Raw genomic sequence first — 20991 nt, 5'->3', positions numbered from 1 at the left:
GCATTTCAGACGAGTTCTGGACATGCCTGGTGAAGCGAACTTTTTGCGGGTATGCCTTTCCGCTAAAATGGTACATTGTACTGTACATACAAGTTGTACGTTGCACGTTGCACGTAAGAAATGGAAGTATACATGATGATATAGTCGACAAGATAGCCTGGCGGACGGGATTAATGTTGAACGAATATTGAACGAACAATGGGTGTATAATATCTCTACCAGAGCATCGTATAACTGGCATTTATTCCTGTTTTAGCGGTGATCCAATGTCATCATCATTCTTTAATATACAGGGGAAAGTGAGGGGAGAAAAGCAATACCATCCTCCACATGAATGCGCACAACTGTCTATGAAAAAATTCCCAACGCCATGCTCCTGTTGTAAATGCACCTGAGATCGATATGTCGATTCCTCCCTCATATGCCCATATTAAAGCTCTCGAATAGCAATTCATTACGCTTTATTCTGAGAAGCAAAAAAAAAAAAAAAAAAAAAAAAAAATCTCATACGGGGAACGATGTGAAATCATCGTTCTAAGTTCTTCCAGCATTAGGAAGAATTTCATCAGGATCTTCCCCGACAAGTTTCCCAATGCTTCTCACCACCTCTTTCAATGCAGCAGACGTAGGGCTGTCAGGGAAATTGTCCATGAAGCTCTCCCCAAAATCGCAGGCCATCCCCACCCTCGGGTCCAGCGGCACAGCGCCCAAGAACGGGATACACATTTCCTTCGCCAGCCTCGCACCGCCACCTGTCGTAGCACGGAAGATCTGAGACTCATGCGTACACTTCGGGCAGACAAAACCGGACATATTTTCCACGAGCCCCAGGATGCGAATCCCGGCCTTGCGGCAAAAGTCAATCTCCTTCCTCACATCCAACAACGACATCTCCTGTGGTGTAGTCACCACCACCGCCCCGTCGACCCCTGATTCCTTCAAGAACGAGTTCACCGAAAGATGCTCGTCCGATGTGCCCGGCGGGGTATCGACGATCAGGTAATCTAGCTCCCCCCACTCAACATCCTTCAGAAACTGCTTGATGAGCCCATTCTTCTTCGGGCCGCGCCATATCACCGCATCGTCACGGTTTGGTAGCATGAACTGCACGCTCATCACGGAGAGGTTGTCCGACACCCACACGGGATTCCAGCCCGCGTTGGTGATGTGGATTGTCTCGGCCTCAACCCCCATCATTTTCGGGATCGACGGCCCGCAGATATCCGTGTCCATGATGCCGACGGTCGAGGCCGGGTTTGACGCGAACGCCTGCGCGAGCAGTGAGGAGAATGTCGACTTCCCCACCCCGCCTTTTCCTGACAAGACGAGGATTTTATGTCGGATTGAGGAAAGGCGGGCGGTTATTACTGGGATGTCAGGATCGGGCCCCTTAGGAGCGGCGGCGCAGATGGCTTGGTTGGGACAACCGTTGCATGCATCGCTCTTGCCTGCTTGGTCGGACTCGGGGCCGGGGCAGTGTTCTGTGTGACAAGCATTAGCGTTAAGATAGGAGGGCATGCAAAATATATATGCGGTCGAAATAGAAAATGCGAGAGTCAATTTTACCAACGTACCAGGCTCGGCGGAGATGAGCTTGGGGGCTGTTTTTGATAATGCGTTGAGCGCCGGATCTGTATCCGCCAACCATGGAGCCATGGTTACTGTGCTTGAGGTAGGCAGGATATTTTTGTGTGTGTTAATGTTATATAAAGAGGACATATGAATGATCGACTATAATTTGTTCCTCTTCATATGAGGGGCATTACTAATCCGAGCCGCCAAAAAGGGATCGGGGCTGGGCAACACAGTGGACCCAACAAGGCGCCATTGCCAAGTTAGGAAAGGCGGCAGCGGGTGTCATTGGCTGGACAGTCCCTGAAGTTTTGAAGAGCTAGCCCTTTTTGAACTAGTAGGAGATGTTGTGCAAAGATCAGATAACCCACATACAGTCTACTGTATGTACGGAGTACAGATTACATCTATCCAAAGATGTTGCACTGATTTCTACAATAACCCCCTCCAGGCGACGATAGATATGGTCAACCGGCTTGCTTTGCTTCAGAGACATATCAACTCGATAGCAATGGCGACATTATTTGTTGCCAGAAGTATCTCTACTTCCAGGCACGAATTCAATTCATACAGCGCAAAGCCAATGACTAGTATCTGGCTGATCAGATCACCCCTGGCGACTTCTGCCAGTTACTATCATTTTCCGCCTTTTGAATAATAGAGCAGAGCATCTGCCGTTTGTTGTGACCATAGTTTGCCATGTAACGTGCAGCTCAAAAGCAGTAGTAGGTCGGCCCAATGCCAGATGTAGAGGGGTATGAACTTATCATAACATACAACTTCCTCCTCGCCATGTGAAGATTATCTATCGCCAATATATCACACCCTAGACTGTGGGCAACCAAGACACATGTAACGAAAACTCCATTTTCCCTGAACCAGCCCATCCACATCAAAAACAGAATCCCCCCCCCCCTACCGACGCTCTCATGCCGATAGCTCAATATCCAACTCCTTAAAAGTAACCACAAGCTCACCACCTTCCTTCGCCGGCTTCGCCGCATACACCCCAGCCCAACACTCCGCAACCCTCTCCTCGTCCGCAAATGCCCAGGTAATCTGACGAAGCCGTCTTCTCTCCCCGCCCTCAACCAAATAAATCCACAATGACGTATCCTTCTCCCGAGCCATCTCAATCCGCGCACTGGCGCCCGCCCCTTCCCCAGGCGTCAGCGGAAACAGACTCCAATCCGCCCACTGATCCTTCGCCACGACGCTAACATACGGCTTATCGTCGACAAACTCGATGCCAGCCTTGACCCACTTCTGCGTCCCGTCGGCGCTGTTCATGACCAGAATCAGCCCACCCTGGTCGTAGAGGGTCGCCCACTCGCCATGGACGTGTACGCTGGATCGCTGGAAGCTGGAGAGGGGAGCTGTCTTGTGGAGGATGGGCCCGTTGAAGCGGTGGGTGGAGGGGGGTTTTGCCCAGACGTCCGTGGAGGGGTTGGCGGCGATGACGAATCCTGCTTTCAGGTTCGCGGCGAGGGGGACCGGTTGGGTTGAGTTTGTGAACTTGAGATCGGACATGTTGTTTGTCTTTGGTTTCTTGGGTTTGTTTGGGGGTTATCCTGGGATGGTATTGGGGCTATATCGAGCGGGGTTAATTTATGGTGATGGCACGGCTCGCGGCGGGATGCAGGTAGTATGTATTATAGCCAATTCAAATTATTCATGAACCTGTTGAGAGGCTCATTTGGAGATTGTTTGCGAGGAATTTGTCTAGGACCCACAAACCCGTTACACACGTAATGTGTTCGTGCCCTTCATGCTCTCCTTGTCGGATGTCTGGGCATAGCTGGGACAGACCTCCAGGTGGAGTAGCTAGCTATACGACTTTGGCAGGAAACTGCTCGAACTACCAGGAAATCTACATCCTAAGAAACTGGGCGAAGGACGGCACAGTTAGTTAGACGGCACAGTTGGAGGCTGATGTAGTCCATGCATCTGTAAGGTCAAGGGTAATTTTGATCCAGTATGAAAGGTAGTTCAACTTATTGTGATTGTTTAGCATTATTCAGTAGTTGGATTAGAGGTACAAAGGGCGATTCCCTTTATTTATCTGACCAAGTCCGAAATGATTCGCAAAGGCTCCACTTCCACGAAATTCATTGGCACTACATCGAAAAAGAAAACATAGAAAATTTGGGCGATCGATGGTTTCTGCGTTGTTCTTTACAACTTGTGGAGTGCAGGGTAAATTGTCTCCGCATATGATTCCCGCTGCCTGGGCGAACTAACGCTTGTAAATATTTCGTCAACGCGCTGGATGTCTAGACATCTATGCCGTCCCACGCACACAGCAATGTCTTCACGACCGCTTTATCTAGATGAGTATGAACTCCTCAACCGTTCGTCCTTCGAGTCTCGAGATAGCTTTGACCTGGACGCTGCCGATTTCGAATCTCCTCATCCTACATCCAGCCACAGCTATCCACTCCAAGCCGCTTCTCTGATATCCCGATTACGTTCTCTCCTCCCCTTCACCGGACAACAGCATCCCCCTCGAGGTCGCCGACCAGGCCAAACTTCCTGGAAGAAAAGCAAGCATTCTACGTTTCGCCGTCGTCTTACCTTACGCCGGCTCTGTTTTATTTGTTTCGCGTCCTGCGGAATAATATCCGCCCTCTTGCTCCTCACGTTTATCATCCGCCCTTCCTATACACATCCTCCCGCCCATTACAATTCCCTCCGACATACCGTATTGAATTCACAGTCCCCAGGCAGGGGGAACCCGCGAAACGAAAAGGTGTTCGTTGCAGCCAGCTTATACGATAGAGATGGCGCGCTTGCACGGGGGAGATGGGGAGAAAATATTCTTGAACTTATCAGGTTATTAGGGGATGATAACGTATTCTTAAGCATATATGAGAGCAACAGTGGATTTGAGGGCGAAGCCGCACTCAGGGAGTTTGAAAACAAAATCAAATGCAAGCGGTCGATCGTTTACGAGGAGCGGATGGATGTAAATTCAGTGTCTCATATCACACTACCAGACGGCTCGGAGCGCATAAAACGGATAGCTTATCTAGCTGAGGCACGCAACCGAGCACTCCGCCCCCTCGATGGCCCGGCTAGCGATCGGTTCGATAAACTCCTATACCTCAATGATGTTGTCTTCGACCCCATTGACGCCCTCCAGCTCCTCTTCTCTACAAACATGGACAAAAGCGGCACCGCACAGTACCGTGCCGCCTGCGCTGTTGATTTCATCAACCCGTTTAAATTTTATGATACCTTTGCCACGAGGGACCTGGAGGGTTTCTCGATGGGAGTTCCTTTCTACCCGTGGTTCTCTAGTGCAGGGAAGGCTGAGAGCCGGCACGATGTGCTTGACCAAAAGGACGCCGTCCGTGTGAGGAGTTGCTGGGGGGGGATGGTCGCATTTGATGCAAGGTTTTTCCAGCAGGGGAAAACCGAACAACCCGGGCAACGTAAAGCGCAGGGACGGAGGGATGATGACCCAGTGCCTCGCACGTCTTCGGTAGCCAGGTTCCGCGCAGAGTCGGACCTCTACTGGGATGCTTCGGAATGCTGCCTGATCCACGCAGATATCCAAAAACCACCTTATGAATCCAATAACGAACCAGTCGTCGATACAGGCATATACATGAATCCTTACGTTCGAGTTGCATACGACACACAAACTTTGGCATGGCTTGGTGTCACTCGAAGATTTGAAAGGCTCTATTCCTTGGCCCATTCTATCGTAAATGCTGTTGCCGGTATGCCTAGGTTCAACCCCCGCCGGACCGAAGTAGCGGGAACAGACGTGGAGGAAAAAGTCTGGGTTCCCAACGGCGAAAAGGGGGGTTCTTACGAAACGGTTAAACGCAAGGCTGGGACTGGAGGTTTCTGTGGTCGTCGCGGGCTGCAGGTAATGGTGGTTAACCCCAGTAAGGGGCAAAAGAACTGGGAATCTCTTCCTGTTCCAGCGGGCTATTAAATTATAGCGATTGCGTTTCCATTTCCCTTCCTATTTTCTTGTCATTCCCAAATCCCTGTACTTTATATACCGTCACTGAAGTTTCAACAGTTATTGCTACCTTCTTCATTCCTGGGTTATGACGATAATGAGTTAGAGAGACGCCATCCCCTCTGGCATCTCACATGTGAAATATGGCATACATCTTGAGGCGTTTCCTCTTTTCTGTTTCTGATAATTCTTCAATCTTGATACCAGGCCCTTATCCGTTCTTTGAGGCATAGAATAGCTCTATTTCTTCAGGTTACACTTCCGCTCAATGAGCATTGTTTACAACAGATTCTTTGCCGCTGAAACTTGATACTACGACCAAGACCCTTTTTCGGGTTGATGGTAGGTGAAGCAGGCTCTGACCGCCCTTCTTGCAATCCTATTTCTTTTTATTATCAGGATTATTACTTAAATGCCCCGGAATATTCCGCTGCGGTATGGATTGCCCAGCTGTGTTTCGGGGTTGCGGGACCAAGCATTCCTCTACGTGATGCCTTGCGTGAAAGACAAGCCCGGCCCATTTTCCCCATATTTCATTGTCGTCTCTCCTCCAACCGAGTTCCCCATATCATCCACGCACCAGCCGTCCCATCCCCCAACGCTTCTCAACTCACCCCATGGGGAGTATGTCACAGTGAAGACCCCGCCAAACCCCGACAAATGTATACCCACACGAGCCAATCGAAACAGGGACATAAAACGAAACTGTTATCGCCATGGACCCTTCCCGGCAACCTCTCCGCGAGCAGGATGAAAACATCACTTTAAACCAGCTATTAGTCGACGCCTTCGATAAAGTCGGCAAAGCATCCGGTGCTGGGGGTTTGGAAATGAGCAAATGGGCTGTTAAAGATGGGGAAACACTGTCGCCTTACGGGTATAGATCGCACCCGGTGCAACACCATGATAATCAACCACAACAGCACCAACAACAACACCAACAACAACAAACCAAATTCAGCAATGGTGCGTCACTGAGGACTGGTTCATGTGCAAGCTACATCGGCCCGCAGAATAATCAGCAGCAGACGGTTTCTTCTCCGCAGCATCACAAGTACGAAAATGGATATGGTGAAGACCACGTAGGGGCAGGGGGAGGAATCCACAGAGCTGCGTCTACAAGTTTCACAACTACTACTTCTACTCGAGATGGAGATGGTACAGGAATCCTCCGCGTAAGAGATGTCGACATGAATGTTGATATGGGTTCCCTTCATGCGCTGGTGGGACAGTGTATTGACCCGGGCCTCGAAAGAATTGTCGATATCTGGGAAGTGGGAGATGTAAGATTTTTTTCTTCTGTACCCATCAACTCTTGAATCCGTCGCTTCTCTTTTGTTTTTGCCCTGTTCGTTCTTCTGTTTATTTAATCAGTAAAGATATATCCCTTATCATCCTCAGTCTATGCCGAAACCCGAAGGAAAGAAGCTAATCGATTCCACCAAACATGTATATAGACGTGTCGCACGGTAACACTGCACTTCTCATCGACCGGCAAAGCGATGCTCTTCTCCTCTTTGCTTGGCCGGTTGCATAGTTGGTCAAGATATAATGTTGATTATGTTCCTCCATTGAATCCGCAAGTTAGTTTATCTCTCTCTTTAAAAACCCTTTTTGTCCCTTGTTTTATTGGAACGATCTAATTAACCATAACTGTCAACCAGAGGAATTATATATAATTGCTCCCACCATCGATCGAGATTCGCTGTCACGGCTGGGTGAAAGAGTGCCTATGTAGTTCAAAACAAAACAAAACAAGAAGAAAAAAGGGATATTTTGATAGAGCAATCGAAAGTTTATCCAAACTGGACCCCCATAGCCTACTGTAACCCTAACAAACATTTGAAAATTGGGACAAAAAGTGTAGATCAAAATATAATATAGAAAAAAGATAACAGATAGAAACAAGGGCTGGGACACGTTTGAACACACAAAATGACACCACTAGTAACTACCATATGAAATTCGATACGAAGAGGCAAAGGTTGAAATGCTCGGGGGGGAAGAAATGTTAAGCGGCCACGAAAAGAAAAAGATCAATTGATTGATAACACAAATAATTTGGGGAGAATATCCTCATTCTCAGAGGGAGAGTATGCAAGAAGGAATTGAATAAAACATGGGCAAATAAATTGGCCTCCTCCTGCTCCTCCTTATGTACTGTACTTGGCGCCAAACTATCTGTATCCCTATCCCTATCCCTATTTCGAAACGGATTCCGCGCTCAAGCTAGGACTTTTCATAGATTTAGGATAAGTTTGCCGCGCATTTAATATTCAATATCGGGAGCTGGGCGAAGCGATTACATTGAGTAGGTTCTCCCCCGCCTAGATATATCCTCACCTCGTTTGCAGCTCGCCATTTCACTCAGTACAATCGCTGCAAGACAAATACTCCCCACGGGTATACCGAAGTTACCACATTGTGAGGTTCCCCTTTGACAGAATCCTTGCTTCACGATGGATTGGGATCAGTTGGCGGAGGAAAAGTTGCAAAAGGTGTATGCCGGCTGGTTGAAACTTCTTTTGCAAAACTCCCCAGACTTGCCCCTCAAGCTTGCTACTCAGCATCCATCCTGGTTTTCAAGCTACTAGAGCTTCAGATTTCACAACTGACTCATTCAATATGTGCTGTACTGTCTTCTTTGAAGATGGTTTCCATGTTATTGTTAGGTTTCCTATTCTGGGCCGAAGCCGCTTCCGCTGTGAAAAAACTAGTGATGAGCTCTTGGTGATGGCCTTTATTGCTCAGCACACATCTATCCTCATTCTGACTGTCCTTGAAACTGGAAAATGGGACTGTGGTCCTTACATTGTCACAACCATCATTGAGGGCACCTTGCTTTCTAGATGCCTCTGAGATCCTTCTGTGTTGGCACCAGGCTGGAATTCTGATGTTTCCAAGTCAGGCTTGGAGATTGCCTTTTCTGAGATCGCTTAAATTGTGCTAGAGCTCTCTAAGCTGGTATTTAAGTATATTGAAGGCTTGAAATGGGACTCTGGGAAGTGGAGGGTTTCAAAGCAGCCTCTAACTCTCAACATGAATGAGCTTGTTTGTACACATGAGAAATTTCTCTCTCAACAAATTTGTTGATTGTAATCACATCTTTGCAAGTGCCTCTGGATATCTTCAGCAACTGACAGAGCAACAGTTTTAGCATCTCAAATATCAATACAATGATGCCATCATCAATGAGGATGACTGCTGGAAGAAATATGTGGCTCACTGTCTTTTCCAGCAAATAGCACAACAGATCACAGTTCAACATGACTGATGCCACCTCTACTGCAACAATTAGCACCCATCAAATGTCCTTGTAATGGAGTCTAGCTTGAAGATCACTGATGTCATTGACTGGGAGTATACATATCCCACCCCTGTTGAATTTACATACAGTGCTCCATGGTGGCTCCTATTTGAAAGCCCAGAGGCTTGGGACTTGAACAACTTCATGGACTGATACCACCCTTGCCTCAAACTATTCCTTGAGATACTCAATATTCACAAAGATGAGCAGATTCACTAAGGAAGTCTAAGGCAATCACAGTGTCTATCAGACAGAATGGCACTCTCTATTGAAGATGGGCTCTTTTGATTTTGTCTCACAGCCAGAAAAAGCTTCATGTTTGATGAGATCTATTGAATGTTTCTTGATGAATGATACTTTGAGCCTTTGAGTTCTCTTGATGATCGGCTTTCTCTTTTGACCCAGATGAAATGTATCAAATGAAGGATTTTGTTCAGGCAAAAGTGCAGCAGAAAGAGGAAAGGAGGTTGGATGAACACCAAACATTTGATGAAGTATTTGACTTATAGTCTATGAAATTGAGGGAGGCCAGGTCAAATTTTGCTGTCATTGCCGCAGCAGAGCAGCTCTGTGGTAGCGAATAGTTGCTACTTGTGTCGGCATCCGGCTCGAATTAGGGGAGGCCGAAGGAAATTTCTGACTTGGAAGACTCAACACAGTTACTGTGATAACATAATACGACAGCTTGAAAACCTTAGGAAAGATGCAGCTTGGGGGTACAGCTGGTGGTGGTGGTGGATTTTATTTACCCTGACCTATCTATTCCCTAGGGGGAGATGCAGGCTTGTGTTTGTACATCTGTTCTCGAAATCGACTTCACCAGGTGTAATCGTCTTTTGAGGCTTTAGAAATACAGCGAGAAGTGATAGGATATTAATTCTTTTATGGAAAGAGATACTCCGTACATTGATTATGATTAACTAGTTATTTCTTTAACTATGCTAAAAGTAGTAGAAGCTCTGAAGCTTATACTACTTAAATTTTTGAATTCCATTTCATTGACTCAATATAATTAGAGCAGTCTATCTCTGATATTAATTCAAATCTACTGTCAAATAAATAAGTTTAAATAACTCAGGTACTCTCTGGACTGTAGTAGGTATATAAGATGGAGAAATAAACTAAAATTAAACTACAATAGAGACAGTATAAAAGTTGAATTTTGAGTTTAATGAAATTGAAATGTAAAAGAGAAAAGAGAGTCACATCTTTTAAATAAAAAAAATAACCTTCAAAGGAAAACTGCTCCAAGGCTTTGATTGTTTGTGGTTTTGATCTTGGAGTTAAAGCAAGAAAGGCGTATTTAGAAAACAAAAAGCGAAACAACAATGATGATGAATAAATAAATACACAAAGATAGAAGACAATGCTCTCAATGAAAATAAAGGGGAATCGAGTCACAGTAACACCGTACACTAATATCTTTTTGGATGGACGAGGGTGCGCATGTGGCAACTGTAAGAGAACCCTTGAAAAAAAAACGTTTAACCCCTCCAGACTCGGATCATCTTAAACCCCTCAACGATCCAGCGCGGGGGGGAAGGGTTGGTGAGAGAACTCCTAGCTCTTTCCCATGTGGTTTCTCTTTTACAAATCATCTCATGTGTCAAAGGAAAAGGGGGGATCTCTTGCACTAAAAAAATTTACAGATGAAAAAAAAAAAAAAAAAATGCTTTAGAAAACAAAATGGAACAGAAGTTCGACAACAGAATCCCAATATGATTCTTCCTTTTGCACAATTTTGTTTTAATTATCTCTATCAAAACAAAAATATAGGTCAGCTTAATCCAAGGTTTAGGTGAGAAAATAGGAACAAAACGGAGAAGGAAAATATGGAGTGCATTCGGTCAAAGGGCAACGAGATGAATACTTACACGTCCACGGCGTCCGCCAGGTGGTGGAACCTGGATGGCATGAGATTGATAGGACTGCTGTGGGTAGGAAGAATACATATGAGTATTATTCACAGCCGCAGTGAACTGAGGAGGGGCAAATGGTGGTTGGTGAAGCATTGGACTTGAGCTTATTTGCGGTGGAGGCCCGGAAAGAGGTGATGAATGCGGTTGCAAGGCCCGAAAGCTGTCTAGAGCAGTTGGTGCCGATGGAAAGCTATTGAAGGTCGCCCCTGCCATCTGCGGAGCATAAAACCCACCAGGGGACATACCACGTGTTTGGGAGGCGAGGAATGTCTGGTATTGGAGGTGGTTTATGGGGAGGATAGGCTCTTGGGGAAAGCCGGGGTTGTTGCTCATCGAAGACAAATTCATGAGTCCGTTGACGCCATTCATTGCAGTCATACCATAAACATCATAAGGAGGAAGGCTCTGCTCTGACGAAATAGATCGTGCCATGGCAGTTGGAGAATCAAAGGACTGGGGCTGTAGGACTGGGGCAAACTGTCCACCGAATTGTCTTTCTGGTTGCGAGTGTGAAGTATAACTATTGGCATTTGCTTGTCGAGATGATGAGGGTCGGCGTTGGTTCTTTTCATTGTTAGAATTATGGGCATTTTGGTTCTCCCTAGAATGATGATTATCCCGAGAGCTTCCTCCACCCCGGGAGGACAGCCCAACTTCGTCCATTAGTCGTTTATAACCTTGGCTTGGTGTTGTTTTCAATTTTGTTAGTACTTTGGCGACAGTCTGAACAACTTCAGTGCGCATGCTCTCATCAAAAAAGGGTGTTGTAAGAACTTTAAAAATAAATGTTGCACCAGAAGTCTGGTCGCTGAGAATTTGTTCCAACGTTTCATCTCCAGCACTGTAGAACAGAGCTTTGAGGACTGTTTCGCGAGCTTCCGGTTCGTTCCTTTGGTTGATCACCTTGAGTACCGTCAAATAGGCAACCTTGTGGGTACAGAGATGGACAAGATGGGGAACTAGGCGAGGGGCAAGAACAGTACGTCGACATGGAAACGTGCATGTATCAAGAAACCAAGTAAGCAATAGCGCACCATTTGCATTGGTCGCCAACTGGACGCTGTGAAGAGCAATAGCCGCGGCTAGCATTCGCTGTTGATCTTTGGTGGCATGATGGCTCTCCAAGCAAGCCCTCATAGCGCGGGCACCAAATCTGCCTTGGGCGATCTCCCACATCCGACTGAGCATAGATTCAAAGATAAAATCGGTATATGGAGGTCCAAAGCGCAAACAGCATTGCAGCACGTAATTGCCATACTGATCTAAGAATAGTGGCACAGTGTACGGACGAAGACTCTCTACAATCATCTGTTTCTGCTTCGGGTCCTTGGCAACGTCGATAATCTTCTGTGCAGCCCAGGTTCCATTCTTGTGTACGCCAATCTCAGCAAGGTGAGGAGCAATTTCAGCCAACATTTTTTCTTTGGTGGGCTCTGAGCAGTATTCAAATAACTTTTGGACAACCGTATTGCCAAGATAATCGGATGACAATTCCGCGATTTCAGGAAGCATCCCGTTTGCTGTCTCCTCGGTTTCGATCACTGCAAGCGTGCCGTTGTCAATCCGTTTTCGAATATCCCGGAGTCTAGGGGCATCATAGACCCGAGCTTGACTTGGTTCTGGAATTGGAGGAATTTCGTCCACAAATGACTTAAAGGCCACAGCTCGCTGAATGCTCTCTGTAATGCTTTGACACTCTCCTTCCGATGCATCAAATTCGGCAACGATCTGTGTCATTTCTGGTTGTAATTCGGCCAACTGTGGAATAGTCGGTATATTAGGGCCAGGGCCATTTGCAGTGTCCGTCCCGGAAGTCCCATCTTGCACATCCGGATTATTTCCACCACGACCTAAGCCACTGGAGGTTGGGTCAGGAGTGGGCGATTGGTGGTCACCGTTTTGGCCAGGGGTGCCGGTACCAGATGTCCCCGGCACTTTCGCATAGCCGATCCGTACTGGTCCAGCACCTGGGAATATTTCTTTGCCATTCAGAAGGGACTTAGCTTGAATCGCACTTTCCACTCGTTCAAAATTCACGAATCCGCAGTTCTTATAGATCAGAACCCTGGTCGACTCGATTTTGCCATACACATTGAAAATAGCGTCAAGGGAAGTCACCGTTGTTGAGACGGGAATGCTGCCAATCCACAATGCTCGAGTAGGACCATCTAGATTAGTTTCATCCAAGATCTCCTGGCCTTGTCGCAAATTTTGCATGTCACCCAACTGCAACATCTGAACTGCTTCTGGGAGATCGTCATATTCTGCTGTCTCCGAAATCCGTAGGTCTGCAATACTAAGGCTATTATCAAGTCTGGATGGAGTGGCTAGATAGTTGCGGATCGATGAGCGCTGAGCAAGAGTATCCAAAACTCCAGCAGTGCGGGCACGGTGGACGACTTCGCAAGAAGCATTGATTGGCCAAATTGCCTGGACCGCCAAATTGTGGTTGATGAATTTTGTGCCTGGGTCGCCGGCTAATTGGGCAGCAGTTGCAGCAGCTGAAGGTGTTAATGTCCCGGACGGAACACCCGCATACGGGAGCCCATAATGGTCCTCGTCATCTTCGGCATATTTCTCCCTTCGCATTACAGAATAGGAGCGGAAGCGGTTGGGAATTTTTATTCATCATTACCAGGTCAGCAAGAAGCGGGGGTAAAGTGGATGTCTGTTTGCTGCTGCTGTTGTTGCTGTTGCATGAGCTGGTCGACAGATGGGCGCACAAGTTGTGCTCGGGCCTGCTGTGGAGTTTCAGCAAGACCAAGGTAGTCTAAAGTTTTAACGTCCGCGTCCGCGAGACCATCTCTTGAAAATGATGACTGGGCCGGTGACGTGGGTCCCTCCGATGATCTGATACTTGTTAAAGTAGTTGCTCTCTCTCTCCCCGATGACCAGTTGGTGGAAAACAAAGAAGGGCCGAAAGGGTTCGAACCTCCAAGTACACTTGTACGTTGTGGCATGGACCCGGCACGAAGGCGTGAAAGTAAGGCTGTATTGTTTCCGCTCCCAGCACCCGAAGATCTGCTAGAACAGTCGATACCTGCCACCGCAGGGGGTCGGAACGGGCTTGTTGACGGTGTGGGCCTCGATGTTTTTGACGTAAATGATTGAGCACCAACACCATTTAACGTGCCAACTGGAGAAAAACGGGAAGGAACTGTTCCTGCTCTCGTTCTTCGAGCAGGACTGGTAAGATTGCCTTTTGGCGCAGAAACCAACTCAGGGAATTCATCTTGACTTGGGGATTCCGGGATGTTCTCTCGAAGTGGCGTCGAGTTGCCGCTAGTTGGAGGTCCCCAGATATTTGGAGCAAGTCCTTCTTGAGCCTGAATCTCTCGAGCTCTATTATTAAACGACGGTGACAAAGTAGAACCTTGTTAGCCAGAGCAATAGCAAGCACTAACGTAAAATGAAGACAGAGCCTTACCTCTTCGAGAACAAACGAGCGCCAAGGTCATGAGAAGGGGAACCAGCCCCGATCCTGGCATTTCCGAGAGGTCCTCCAGCGTTATTCAACCCATTTGAACTTCCAAAGGAGGATTTCATAGAATTTGATCCCGGCTGCTCATTCGGCGACGAGCTTCCGGTCGAGGTGCCGGACATTGGTTGCGAAGCAGGAAGGTAGTTGAGGTTGAGATGGCCATCGGGCCTGGAGGAAGGAGCCATTATAGATTAAGTTGTCTTAAGCCCGGGTAGAAGGTTACTTTCAAAATCTCAAACTTCTCTCGGAGAAGATAGGACTACCAAGCGTCGGATCGAATAGGAGCTGCGGGATCTCTAGAGCTTGGGAAAATCATAGGCAATAATATATTAGGCCTGTAGATCTCTCAAACGGACCGTTCGATCCAGGTGTCTATTACGCAGGTATTGCAGAAAATGTAATTATCTCGATTATAAACTTCCAACACTCGATGGCGAGCAACTCAGATCGCACTGCAATGGACGGATAGATAGCCCTGCAGGGTGTTATTGAGGAAGCTGAATCAAAGATATTACGCCGAAGGAACGCACGAATCGATATCGACTGTAGTTTCAAAGCAGGATGGGGCAAAGTACGAACGGAGGTCTGGGCAATAAGGTCGTAATTAGACAGACTCTGTTTTAGGTGAGTTATATTTGGAGCCGCGTGGTGTTATAGAAGCAGAGTAAGACGGAGAGATGACTGAGGTCTCTTCACAGAAACATATCCAGTTTATTAAAAATCTATCGAAAAAGACGCCGTGGAAAATGTCCGAAGCCAGGCGTAAGCAAAGGTAGAATAGTATGTCGTCGAGACAGTGGACGTGGAGGAATTCTAGGGAGGCAAAGGTCTTAGACACAAATTGATGAGGCTTGTTCGAGGAATCAAAGCAGGTAGGTTAACTAAGCGTGGAAGACGTGAGCGAACAAAAGCACCAGTCAGGGGGCGGTGGTGGAGGTCAAAGAAAAGGGCTAAAAGGGGGGGAGTTTATTAGTAAGGCAGGGAGAAAAAAATGAATGGAAAAGAAAAGGAGACTTGAAAATGCGAAGTAGACGGAAGAGACGCGGGATGGGACATAGAGGAGGGTGAAGAAGAGACGGCAGAGACAGGGAAAGAAGGGAAGAAGAAGAGATGAAGTTGAGGATGGAGGATGAGGATGAGAAGGTTGATCGAGTGGAAGAGGAAGTGATCAGGATGAGGCTTATGGCAGCTGTTTGGGCTGGCCACAAGCGGTTTAGCGCCGTTTAGGAGCGAAGTCCTGTTTAGTTCGAGATCAGAACGGACAAAGCAACGCTCTGTAATCGTGCCGCTGCGCACCCACACCTCGTGTGGGTGCGCCACACCAAAACGATAAAAACACCGAAACGATAAATATCTTGTAATTTCATCATTCTCATCTGTGGGACGTCTAAGTGGTTGTATTAGCATGTCGGCAGCTGAGGCATATATGTGCGGTGCGCTAGTCCGTGATAGGCAGCCTAGGGTCAACATCATCTTCTTAATTAATTAATAACCCACCACAATGTCAAATAAGGATAAAACAATTGAAGAACGCATGCAAAAAGCTGTCACTTACCATCAAAAAAACCCAAATTCCAAAATACTGCCTCTGTCGCGAGAATTTGAGGTCCCTTATCAACGGCTCCGAGCGCGTATCAATGGAAGGAATCCGAATACTGCAAAGACCCCAGTTAATAAGAGGTTAAATGAAAGTCAGAAGGACACAATTAAATGATGGATCAAGCTGCTAGATAAATTGAATTGCCCCCCCATAGCTGAACACATTGAAGATTTTATGAATTCAATCCTCAGACGCCAGCATACAGATCCTACTACCTCCCTCTTAAAAATCAACAAAATGTGAACTTATAGATTCATTGAACATCTATCTGAGTATAAGAGAGTGAAGCAGAAGCCCATGGATTCAAAGAGAGTGGCAGTTGAAGATATTGACTATATCAATACATGGTTTTGAATGTCTTTAAATTCTATTTAAACAGTATCGATTTCACACCTGCAATGTGTACAACTTTGATGAGATTAAATTTCAAGAAGGTCAAAGATGTGGAGAATGAGTTATAACTGTTTTTAAAAAGATCAATTCCATCATTTCTTCTTTCTTTTCAAAAGGATTGATCACACTTATTGAATGTGTATTCATGAATAATCATATCATTCTACTGTTGGTGATCTTAGCCTCAAAAACACACTAGAAAAATTGATATACACAGATTTATTCAGTAATTATAGAATTGTTATATCAGATACTGAATGTAGCGTACGCTGCTACGTAGGGGTCAAATTATGAGTATGAACACGTCTCTTTCTCTAAAAGATGGGAGATGGGCGTACGCCCCTATATATATACAGTGATTGTTTACAGAGATCAACTCTCATAGAAGGAGTGATTGCATACAAGGGAAAGGACAGAGGCTCTATAGAGAAGGTAGGAGTGGAAGCTCTCTGTAGGGAAGGTAGGAGCAGAAGCTCCGGGAAGCAGCAAGGGGTGGAGCAGAAGCCAAAGGTGGATAGGGGGCGTAAGTACGCCACACTGAATTTATGAATGATGAGATTAGTTTTGAATGGCTCAAATACTTCAATACTGCTATAAAAAAAAGACAGCAGAGAATTCATTGATTGCTTTTAATGAATAATTATAAATCTCATATCACAAAGAAGTTCATACAATATGTGAATCTTCATAGAATAATTTTATACAGATTTTCTTCACATATCATTCATTTACTACAACCTTTGAATAGTCTATCATTTCAGCAATATAAGCATTATCATTCAAAAGCAGTCAATAATGCTGTGTGTCATGATCTTGATAAGTATGAAAAACAGCAGTTTCTATAAAATCTCTCAGCTACATGAAAGCAGGTTTTTAAATCTAATATAATAGCTGCAGAATGAGCTTTATACAGCATATATTCATAAAATTCTGACTAAGTTTTTGATGCTCTTAAGCAATGAGTCTCATCATCTCCTCCACTGCAGATTTATGATGAGAATGATGATGATTCAAATCACATATCTATCTCATCTTCTCAGCTATCTTCATTAAAGACAATTCAAAAACTGAAACACTATATTAATATTGCAGAGAATGCCATATAAAATATTAAGAATACTCTGAAATCAAAATCACTCATCTTGATATGTTGTTTACACAAGATATTTAAAGCTAGTCTATCTCACATGGAATTTAATGAGCAACAGATCACTGAATTAGAGAACTATCTCAATATCAGTAAACACTACAGAGCTAAAACAACTCATCACCAGGTTCAAGTAGAGAAAGTTCTCACTATTAAAGATGCCAATAGAAAAATCAAGCAGTGCAAGGATAATGAAGCTGAAAAAGAGCAAAATAGAATGAGGTGGAGACTTGGAGAGCTGGTCCCATGAAAATTGGCAATGATGCACTCACACCACTGATGGAAGAGGAATTAAATCGATTTAGAGATGGCACACATACTGAGAATGATGTAGATAATCTTTTTATTATAGATTAGCTACTGGTTGTTGATATAGAGAGCAATAATGAGGATGTTATTCAAGATTTTTATCGTTTCGGTGTTTTTATCGTTTTGGTGTGGCGCACCCACACGATTACTCCGTATATCAGCCACAATCCTCTTGTCTTTGAGCATTTGATCCCTTTGACAACAACCTGCGGTCCATTTCCCGGCTATTTCTGAGACCCTTTTGTGTCCTCATGGGTGGCTTAGAGAAAACGGCCCGCCACTCCCTTTCCCAGGATACACATATATGGCTGAAACGTCAACATGGACTCCGACCAAAGTAAGTTGAAATAAATAATCTCGTTCTTTCTCCCTATTATTTTTCGGGCCAACGAAGAGCGTGCATCACATTTGCCGTCCCCGCAGCCACAGACCGGGTTTCAAACCCGTGAGTTAGTTATTTCTTACCAATCAACCCAATCCCACGGGAGCCGAACCTTCACAGAACATGCTCTGTGCCTGCAGTATCGAAAATTGGACAGAAACCCATAGATAGCACGCCATGCCTCACCTCCGCTATCAACTGGCATACATCTACGTATAAATGGTCATGACTATCTCAATCCCGCACCCCGCATCTCAGTGTAATCCTCGGGCTCAACAGCCAAACAAAACAAGGGACCACGAAAAATGCTGCACTTGATTCGCATGCATGAAAAACAGATTATCATCATCCAATAATCGCCCAACGTTTCGGTTTATGAAACATGTTTTTCACCAAAACTCCTGGGACCCTTCAGCGTTAGGGAAATTAAGCCGCCTGTGGAGAATAAGGGGGAAACCAAATTCATTTGTCCTACCAATCCTTACCAGCAGCTAATAATACCTAATATTGGGGGTATCCAGGAAGCCTTGGCTAACAACCATAGGTCTAGACTTCGAAAACATGGGATATATGTTTCTCAGTCAAATGGTAACGGTCACTCAATATTCAGTAAAAGGGTGGTCTGGGGTCGAGTTTTGTCGTAAGACTTTTGTTTTGCATACTTAAATCGAAGATTCCAAGCATGAGGGTGTAGACGCGTCAAGGGGGGGATTTGTTTGAGTTTTAAAGATGCCATCCGTCTTTGGTTGTGTGGCACAAACCTTAAAGTGGCGTCTGGAATCCACTAGCCACAATTTGACGTTGTTTATCTAAGCAAGCATCTTTGACTCCAAAGAGATGGAAAATACAACAGCTGGAAAAGTTTCTGTTTTATTATCCCTTGTCGGCTGCCACCATAAAGGGGTAATGGTTTAATAGAATATTCCTCAGTTCATACGTCGCGTCTACCCTTAGTGCGCCTACAATTTTCCAACTTCTGTGGAGATATGCCGCCGCCACCGATCACGTTTCCTCTTCTATAGAAAATTATATCTAACTATCGTCGTAATATCTCCAAGCACGTTTCAGTCCTTCTCGAAAGGCGCCAATATCCATCGAGCAGACCTGCCCACTTTCCCTATACCCCTTAGCTCCAATGGCACCAGACGACTCACCAATGACTAGTACCAGCACCAGCTCCGATGACGAACCCGTCGAAAGCCTTGTGGAGGGACGAGCCCGGCGGAGCACCGCGGGCAAGAACATGGGTGCGCTTCTTGATGCAGAGGCCGACGACGAACTCGCCCTTCTGTTCGCGGAAGATGAAGATGATGAAGAATTCACAAGTGGCGATGAAGGTGCTGCGGGGGAGGAAGGTGAAGTTGCTGTGGATGAAGTGGATGACATGCAACTTGATTCTTCATCAGATGACGAAGATGACCAGGGCCCTAATGCGCAGGAGGATGAGCTAGAAGGAGAGAAGGAGCTCGAGAGACAGGCTAGAGCGGAGCGGCTGGCGAGGAAGCGGAAGGAGCAGGACAGTATGATGAAGATTCCGGCGTTTCGGAAGAGGGTGAAGATTGACTCGACCGCGACGAAGGAGGCCAGTGAGACTGGAGGTGTGCACCCGCGCCCTAAGAAGAAATCGGAGCGGGTATCGTGGTTGCCGACGCCAGATGATGGTCCAACTCGTTCCTCGTCTAGAAGGCAGACGATGCAGAACAAGGAGCTCACGCACGCTAGGTTAAAGGATAGTGAACAGAGACGAGTGAGGCTGATAGCAACGATGGAGGAGGCCGCAAGGCGCAAGGAAAAATTGAAACCGAAGGTGATGACGCAGCAGGAGCGATTGGTGGAGGCAGCAAAGACGGAGAGGCTGAATAGTAAGAGCTTGAACCGGTGGGAACAGATGGAGAGAAAACGAAGTGAGGAGCAGAAGGCGAAATTAGCCGCGTTGCAGAATCGCAGGCTGGAAGGCGCTGTTGCGACATGGTGGAGCGGACTTGCGAAATGGGTTAATGGGAAACTGACACAGGTCGGTACGAAGGAAATTAGACGGGTGCCGGAGGTGGAGAAGAAAAAAAAGGGTGTTAAGGATAATGATCATTCTCCTAGGAGGGGGAAATCTAAGAAGACAGACAGGGTTGGGGAAGAAGGTGGTGATAAAACTATCCCACCACTTCAGGAAAAAGGTCCAGGTACGCCGGCTGGGAAACCGGCAGTAGAGGGGCAAACGCAGGAATCGATCAAAGATTGCCAACCGGAACAGCAGATCACTTTTACATCGCCGCAAGAGCCATCAAATTTTTTGGATGGGATTCATATTTACGCCGCTATGAAAGATGATACAGCGCAGGTGTCTGCCATATCTGGTCAAACGCCATCTTCTACGCAGGCACAACCAGTACCGGGACCAGTACCTGAAGCATCAAAATCCTCGACGGTGCTTGAACCACCCTCAAAAACTCCACCGTCTCAATCAGTATCAATGGAAGGAACATCAATGACCGAAGCGATCCCGGAATCTTCTGAAGTCACGTCGAAGGGATCGGAATCGACCCTGCTGCCAACCAAACCAGAGAATCAAGAATCCCAGAAGCTATTTCCGCGGATAGAAGTGGTAACTAGGTCTGAAGGAAATCCAACAGCAGCAGCAGCAGTGGCATCACCATCGCTATTACACCAGCAAAAGGACAAACAACCCGGACCACCAACCATACATATCGATGAGAATATCAGAGATGTTCAAGATCAGCGGACACAGATTCAGATGCAATCTGAATCAAAATCTCTGCTCACACACCCTCCTACCGCCCAACCACTAGAAGCTCAACCAGAACAATCACAACTACTATACCTACACACTCAACGATCGAATATTCATCCCGTAACCTGCTAATCTCGAAAGCTTCGAAAATAAAACCCC

The 20991-nt window shown here is 46.2% G+C and overlaps 5 protein-coding genes across 5 annotated transcripts; 2 read left to right on the top strand and 3 right to left on the bottom strand.

Annotated features, from left to right (window-relative positions):
• Positions 1–534: 534 nt before the first annotated feature.
• On the bottom strand, positions 535–1656 carry HCAG_00997 (nucleotide-binding protein 1; the record flags this gene model as incomplete). Its single annotated transcript, XM_001543901.1, has 2 exons — positions 535–1481; positions 1575–1656. 2 exons carry the CDS (start codon positions 1654–1656, stop codon positions 535–537), a joined length of 1029 nt encoding a protein of 342 aa, XP_001543951.1.
• Positions 1657–2285: 629 nt separating this feature from the next.
• Positions 2286–3102, bottom strand: HCAG_00996 (conserved hypothetical protein; the record flags this gene model as incomplete). The annotated part of the gene is made up of 2 exons (XM_001543900.1): positions 2286–2377; positions 2550–3102. 2 exons carry the CDS (start codon positions 3100–3102, stop codon positions 2286–2288), a joined length of 645 nt encoding a protein of 214 aa, XP_001543950.1.
• Positions 3103–3877: 775 nt separating this feature from the next.
• HCAG_00995 (conserved hypothetical protein) lies at positions 3878–5518 on the top strand (the record flags this gene model as incomplete). The annotated part of the gene is made up of 2 exons (XM_001543899.1): positions 3878–4040; positions 4413–5518. 2 exons carry the CDS (start codon positions 3878–3880, stop codon positions 5516–5518), a joined length of 1269 nt encoding a protein of 422 aa, XP_001543949.1.
• A 5087-nt stretch (positions 5519–10605) lies between these two features.
• HCAG_00994 (conserved hypothetical protein) lies at positions 10606–14440 on the bottom strand (the record flags this gene model as incomplete). Its single annotated transcript, XM_001543898.1, has 4 exons — positions 10606–10611; positions 10730–13251; positions 13707–14116; positions 14202–14440. The coding sequence occupies 4 exons, from the start codon at positions 14438–14440 to the stop codon at positions 10606–10608; spliced, it is 3177 nt and encodes a 1058-aa protein (XP_001543948.1).
• A 4802-nt stretch (positions 14441–19242) lies between these two features.
• Positions 19243–19949, top strand: HCAG_00993 (predicted protein; the record flags this gene model as incomplete). Its single annotated transcript, XM_001543897.1, has 2 exons — positions 19243–19684; positions 19828–19949. 2 exons carry the CDS (start codon positions 19243–19245, stop codon positions 19947–19949), a joined length of 564 nt encoding a protein of 187 aa, XP_001543947.1.
• Positions 19950–20991: the final 1042 nt, after the last annotated feature.

Source organism: Histoplasma capsulatum, genomic scaffold, assembly GCF_000149585.1.
Source record: "Histoplasma capsulatum NAm1 scaffold_1 genomic scaffold, whole genome shotgun sequence".
Taxonomy (NCBI): Eukaryota; Fungi; Ascomycota; class Eurotiomycetes; order Onygenales; family Ajellomycetaceae; genus Histoplasma; species Histoplasma mississippiense.
Note: the sequence above shows the minus strand (reverse complement) of the source record. Positions and strands in the feature narration are given on the sequence as shown.